The 7055-nt window shown below is 45.8% G+C and overlaps 1 protein-coding gene across 1 annotated transcript in view; it reads left to right on the top strand.

Moving 5' to 3' along the window:
* Positions 1-1624: 1624 nt before the first annotated feature.
* Spg11 (SPG11 vesicle trafficking associated, spatacsin) overlaps positions 1625-7055 on the top strand; it is a 68062-nt gene continuing 62631 nt past the window's right edge. The window contains exons 1-2 of the mRNA XM_059258933.1: positions 1625-1883; positions 6346-6530. Of these exons, the coding sequence (XP_059114916.1) occupies positions 1636-1883; positions 6346-6530 (433 nt within the window). The 5' untranslated portion in view covers positions 1625-1635. The remainder of the gene's footprint in view (positions 1884-6345; positions 6531-7055) is intronic.

The following is a 7055-nucleotide window of genomic DNA, read 5'->3' as shown; positions in this document are numbered from 1 at the left end:
TGATATGTTGAAACTTGTTTGTAAGTTTAGAATTACAATGAAGGCCATTTTTGTGAATGTGTCAAGAATATCCTTATTAGGGACAAGGTCTTGTTGTATGTAATAAAAGTATAATCTGGGACATTGCTTCAGTGTTACCAAACTTTATATAAACCAAACAGTTGAGCTAAGGCTGAGAGATTTAGATATAAGCATCTTCCTTGGCATAGGAAATGAGCTGCATTTTGTCAAATGAAGTCCTACATATTCACCAAGGAATACTGGAGTTCCTTTTGTAAGCCAAGATGCATTTTAGGTAGGATAACAATGGTGCACAAGTCTCTGCTACTTTAAGGTTTACATAAAGGTTGGGCAGGAATTGACAGAAAATGTCAATTAGTCATAAACACTGTGGAGAAACACGGATGATTTGAGGAGTGACTGGAGTGGAGAGAGGCTTTAGACTTAGATGAGCCAGGATGATGCGTTAACAGAGGTTGCAGTTGAATCAAAATGTTCAGATTGTGAATGTGTCTGTGTTTACCAAGGCTAACTGGGCATGGAGGCATACCCCTGTATTCCTAAGTACCTGGAAGGCTAGTGAAGGAGCATCGGGAGTCCAAGGCCACTAGGGAGCCTTTATCAAATAAAAAACTTAACAAGGTACTGTTTGATTTCTCCCAAATGCCTTCCCAACACCTCTCAGCTCTCCCCACTTCATTTTCTATATCGGATTGTACTTCCCTGAGAAAAATAGAAGAAATTGAAAGGTGAGCCGGTTCACCATCTCCACTCTGTACTCAATCCATCTGTTACAAAGGATATCATTTGACTCCAATATTCCTGTTAACCTGCATGATTGTAAGAAATAGAATCTTCAGTGGAGGACCATAAAGAATAGACTGCTCTCAAAAGAAGGCCTATTGGTCTCAGAGGTTGGCACTCCCAAACCCTGCCGCTGGGTATCCAAGGGTACAGGAAAATCACTGTGCAGGGTCTGAAAGTCCGTTTTTGTAGTCAGGAAGAGGAAGGGCCTGGCGAATGATTTTTGGGTAAACTGCTCTTCAAAACTACCTGGTGGGAGATAAATCAGATTGCCAGCTTTTGCAAACTCTGGGCTCCAGGGCATCTGATGGGAATAGCTGCCTTGGAAAATTCCGTGAGAGAAGATTTCTTGAAGCTTTGGGGGTGGGGGTGGGGGTGGGGGAATCTGTTTTGTGGCCCTGGGTTTTTTGTTGTTTTGTTTTTTGTTGTTTAATGGGGATAGTGTTCTTTAATGGTTCTATACTATTAAAGAGTCCTTACTACCAAGAAAACTGTCCTACTGTTGGACCAAACAATGGCACAAAACAATGGCACAAAAAGCGAAGAGAGAGAGGCCAGAGCCTAGGTTTTAATGAACAGGCATCAGCCTCAGAGAGCTTTGGTAACAAGCACAGCAGAAGCAATGGAAAGGACTTCAGGTTTATCGACTCGAGCCCAGTGAGGGTAGGTGTGGTTTCGCAAGAGTCTGCTTAGACCCACCCCCACCCCAAGCTAAGAAGATTACCAGCGAAGGACCGCCTCGCAGTTCAGATGACCGTCACAAGGTACAAAACACTGCGCATGTCCGTGACGCACGCGGGCGCCTCTACCGGAAGGAATGCCGGAGCCAAGATGGCTGCCAAGCCCGGGCCCGGAAGTGCTGCCTCCCCCGGCTGTGCCGGGGCCATGGAGCGGGTTCTACCTATGCTGCTGGTGCAGATCCCCGCCGAGGAGACGGCACAGCTGGGATCGCGGGCGCAGCTGCACCGAGGGCAGGAGGCCCTGGGGAGCCTGACGGCTGCGGGCAGTCTCCAAGTGCTCTCCTTGGCGCCGGGCAGTAGGGGTGGAAGCAGCTGCTGCCTCCAAGGCCCCTTTGGGCAGTAAGTGCGGCGGGACAGCTGCGGAGTGTGGGAGGAGTCTGAAACTGGAGCTGCTCCGGCCGCTCCTGAGGGGAAGCCTGTGTGCTCCTCTCAGCGTGGGTGGGTGGGAGGGGGTGACAGCGGGGAAACACCTCAGGACTGAGCCCCACTCCTCTCGGAACCTTTCCCATCCCGAGGTGATGTGCTCACTTTGTAGCATCTTCCTCCCTCACTTCCTGGGCGGGCAGAGAAGATAGCCCGCTCCTCGATAGCCTCTGCGAACCCTGGATGGGTCCCAGCCCAGGTGCTGTTTCTTTCACTTAAAACAGATGGTTACAGAAAGGACTCCTAAGCCTGTCTTCTCCGCCGCCTCCTCTTTACTATGTAGCCCTGGTAGCCCTAGAACTTGATAGCGCTGGGCTGGAACCTACAGAGATCCGCCTGCCTCTGCCTAAGCTACCACACCTGACTTTGGTTAAAGATGCCAGATGAGGCTTATTTCTAACTCATTTCAAATATTCATTTTTGTTACCGAAATAATGTTTTCTTGCAAACATAGCTCCCCCCACCCCCCGCTTCTCTTGAAACTTGTCCACCCGATGCAAGTGCCCAGGGGTCACTGAACTATCTCAGTCCTTTTTCCATATTTGAATCGCAATCTCTAGATGGCTGGCTTGCAATTCACAGTCCTCCTGACTTACCCTTCCTAGGGCTGGGCCGAGGGTACAGTAGGCTCTATCTCCATGCCTGGCATGTCAGCTCGGTCTTAGACATGAGGCTCCCGTGGATTAGAGAAGATGGATAATTACAATAACGTACTACTTTCCACTTTCATAAATCTTGGTTCAGGGTGGACAGTTTACATAAGTTTAGGGAGTACCCTGAGTACATGATGACCTTTTTAAAAATGGGAAGTATTTTAGAACCAGTCTGTATGAAACTGCATAGCCAAGAGGTATCACTTTGGAATCTCGAAGTTCTGTAACAGCTCTGTATACACAAGACTAGTTTGCTAAATCAGCAAGTATTTTAACCACCCCCCTTGAGATGAGCCTTATCTGACGAGGTCTCGTGATGCTCAGGCTGACCTTGAACCAAGGATGGCTGTGGATTAATCCTACTCCACTCTCCAGGGCTGGAATTCTAAGTGTGCATCAGCATGCCCAGATTTCCCTCATTCCTCTGGGCGAGTGTTCACGTGTCTGCTGTGTGTGTGAGTACCTGTGCTTACATATGTGAGGGCTGGGGATCAACATAGGTGTCTCCTCTGTGTCACTTATGTTTTGAGACAGAGTCTCTCACTGCACCTGGAGCTCATGGATGGGCTGAATTGGCTACACCCTCTCAAGCCAGCAGGCCTCCTGTCTCCACCTCTCAGTACTGGGATTAGAGGTGCGAGCCACGTGCTCAGCTTTGGGTGTGGATGCTGAGTCAGACCTCAGGCTTTCCCTCTGAGCTCTCTCCCCAGCCCCTTTTAAATGTTCTAATTGAACTGAATTTTTATTCTGTTCAAACGTGTATAGAGTAAAAACAAGGACAGTGTTTTAGAAGTTAGAGTTTGCGCCCTCCTTTTCACAAAGTATATAGGTTTTCATTTTTTATTTGTCTTTTAAAGATTTATTTGTGTGTGTGTGTGTGTGTGTGTGTGTGTGTGTGTGTCTGCGTGTGCCACGTGTGTGAGTGCTTGTGGAGGCAAGAAGAGGGTGTCAGAGCCTCTGGAATTGGAGTTACAGGCAGTTATGAACTACCCAATGTGGGTGCTGGGATCTGACCATGGGTCCTCAGGAAAAGCAGCAGCTGCTCTTATCCACTGGGCGCTCTCTCTCTCTCTCTCTCTCTCTCTCTCTCTCTCTCTCTCTCTCTCTTTCTTTGAGACTGGTTCTCCTGGCTGGCTTCCAACTCTTGATCCTCTTCTTCAGATCTTTTCAGTAGTGGGATTACAGGTAAACATTACTGCACTAGCACATTTGGTATATAGGTCTGTTTTATATTGAATAGGTTGTTGTATATCGTATATTCTTTTCATCAAATTTCCTTTCTATGTGGTAGTATTGTCCATGTGCTAATGATCTTAATGGGATAGCATAGTGTTCTCCCTTTGGGATAGCACAGTACCTTTAAATATTTTATTTTGTTTAACCTTTCCAGGATTGATATTTAGGTTATTTCCCAAATATTCAGTGTAAACAAAAATTAGGTGTTTGTGAAAAAAAATAATTCCTGTTATATAAAAGACAGAATATGAACTGTCAGTCTTTTCTGGGGGGCAGGGGGAGGAGTGTTTCAAGACAGGGTTTCACTTTGTAACCCTGGCTGTCCTGGAACTCCCTCTGACCAGGCTGACCTCAAACCCACGGAGATATGACTGCCTCTACCTCCCAAGTACTGGGATTAAAGGCGTGCACCACCACTGTCCAAGTCTTTCTAATAAGGACCTAATAGCCACCCCATTTAATATGAAACTCACTACTGTCGAAAAACAAAGTTTTTAAAAGAAGTTGAAACTATGAGAGTGGTAGCCTCATCTCTTTCAACTGCATTGTTTTCAGAGTTGGGTCCTATTGACTGGTTTTGAGATAAGGTCTTTCTCTGTAGCCCAGGCTGGCCTCAAACTCTAAATCTTGCTGTCTCAGCCACTGAAGAATGATTATTGTTGAGCCGCCACATCTGGCTCGTTCGTATTAGTGATAGAGTCTTGCTATGTCACTTAGGCTGTCCAATTCCTGGGCTCAAGAGACCCTCCTTCCTCAGCCTTCTGAGTAGCTAACAGATACATGTTGCTCTGCCTGGCTTGGGTCCTTTTTGGTTTATTTTTACATATATGTGAATGTGTGCATGTGCACAGGTGGAGGCCTAACATTGATATTGGGTATCTTCATAGATTGCTATCCACAATAATTTTTAATTTATGATTAGTCTTTGGGTATGTGTGCATGTGCTCACAAACCTATAGTTCAGCACAAATTGTAGGGGTCAGAAAACAGCTCTGTGGAGTTGGTTCTCTGTGTCTACCTTCAAGTGAATTTCAGGGATCCAACTCGGGTTGCCAGGCTTGCATGGAGGTGCCTTTCCCTGCTGAGCCATTGCTGGCCCCCTACTTCATTTCTGGAGGCAGCATCTGTCTAAAACAGGAGCTCATAGTGTCTGACTGGTCTAAGTAGCTAGCTTGTCCCCAGGATCTCTTGTTTCTTCCTTCTGAGTGCTGGTATTACAGGTGGCCCCGCTACCATGCCTGACTGGCTTTTCTGTGGGTTCTGAGTGTCCAGACTGCCGTTCTCAAGCTTGTGGAGCCAGCTCCTTAACCCCCGAGCCACCTTTCCTGCCCCTTTCATTTATTTTAAATGTAATTTACTATAGTTGGTCTCTCTCCCTTCTTGTTAGCCCGTACTGGTAACTGCGCTGTCTAGTGTGATAGTTGTTAGCCACATGTGGCTGTTAAAATGAACTTTAAAATCCAGTTCCTTGGTTGCAATGCCCATGGTTGAAGTGCTTTGTAGCCATATCTGCCTACTGGTTGTTGGCTGTCTTGAGTAGCACTGAAATAGAAATAACATTTCTATTATCACAAAGTTTTATTGGGCAGGGTTGTTCTATACCATAATATTCTGGAGTATTCAAAGACTGTGGATATAGAGAATCACTTTTTAAAATCTGAAATAGTTCTACTCAGCCAAAGCCCATTTAAAACATCTATTTATTTTATGTGTCAGGTGTTTACCTGCATGTGCCTGGTGCCTGCAGAAGCCACAAAAGGGCATCGGATTCCCTGGAACTGGAGTTGCTGATGGTTGTGAGCAAGTGTTCTCAACCACTGAGCCATCTCGCCAGCTCTATAAGGCCATTTCATTAATTGTGATAAGTAATACATTTATAAGTAAGAAATTTACAGCTGGGCATGGTGGCACACACTTTTAATCCTAACACTCAGGAGGCAGAGGCAGGCAGATTTCTGTGAGTTCGAGGCTAGCCTGGTCTACATAGCAAATACTAAGACAGCCAGGGCTACATAAAGAGACCCTGTCTCAAAAAAAAAAAAAAAAAGATTGATTGTTGGTATTTATCCTTCATGATGACAATCTCTTTAAAATGTCAGTTTACAAATATCAGTTGATGCTTAAAGTAAAAGAGTAAATGGATTTTAAAAGGCTCTTTAAAAGCTGAAGGAATGAGGAAATGGTTTCTTGCTCTGTGCTCACTTCATCTCCCACTCTTAGATAGTGTAGGGGGCAAAGTGGGGAGAAGTGAGAAGAAAGAGCCCTGACGTAGTTCTTGTTCTGCTGCGCTGGGCTGCAGAATTGGTGCTGTCGTCATTCTGCTGCGCTGGGCTGCAGAATTGGTGCTGTCATTCTGCTGCGCTGGGCTGCAGAATTGGTGCTGTCGTCGAGTGAACCAAGCTCTCCTTCTTCTGCCCTTTGATCCCCACAATTGTGGTAAATGGGATTGTGGGTGTAGAAATATAATAAATCTAGGCTTTTTTCCTTAGCTTCGTATGGGAGGATTCTTGTAACAGCAGCACATCCACAGACAAGCCCACGCTGCTTGCAGTCAGTGAAGATTATGAACTGCGCACATATGAATTTGATTTGAAAGATGGGAGGTGTGCTGCAGCCTTATCACACAGCTGCTGTGGGAGGACCCTGCAAAAGCTCGTTGAAGATCAAGGAGTCAGTAAGTGTCAAGCTAAAGTTTGTGACTTTTGTGTCCTTTGAGACACAGTCTGACTGTGTAGTGGAGGCTGCCATCAAACATGTGATCCTCCTGCATCAGCTTCACAAGTGCTAGGGTCTCAGAAGTGTGCCACCATGACCAGCTAGCCATGGTCTTTTATGAGAAGTTCTCTTGGAGGTGAATTCTAAGGGCGGTCTACACTGTCCAGCACTGTAGCCACTGGCCAGATTGGGCTGCTGAGCACTTGAAATGTGGTTCATATAAATAAGTTGTATTTTTAATTTTTGCAGTGCTGGAAATCAAGTCCAGAGTTTCACAAATGCTAGGCAAGCTGTTGATCCCTGAGCTATATCCTCAGCCTAAAAATGTACTTTAAAAGCCCCAGCCAAGCGAGGTGATAATAATGCTGTAATCCTAGCCCTTGGAAGGCAGAAGCAGGAGGATCTCAGCTTGATGGTGGCCTGGGATACATAGTTAGACTCTGTCTCAAAAAAAAAAAAAAAAAAATCATACATCTTTCTTTTC

Source organism: Peromyscus eremicus, chromosome 4 (genome assembly GCF_949786415.1).
Source record: "Peromyscus eremicus chromosome 4, PerEre_H2_v1, whole genome shotgun sequence".
NCBI lineage: Eukaryota > Metazoa > Chordata > Mammalia > Rodentia > Cricetidae > Peromyscus > Peromyscus eremicus.
The sequence above is the reverse complement of the archived record's forward strand: the minus strand, read 5'-3'. Positions and strand labels throughout refer to the sequence as shown.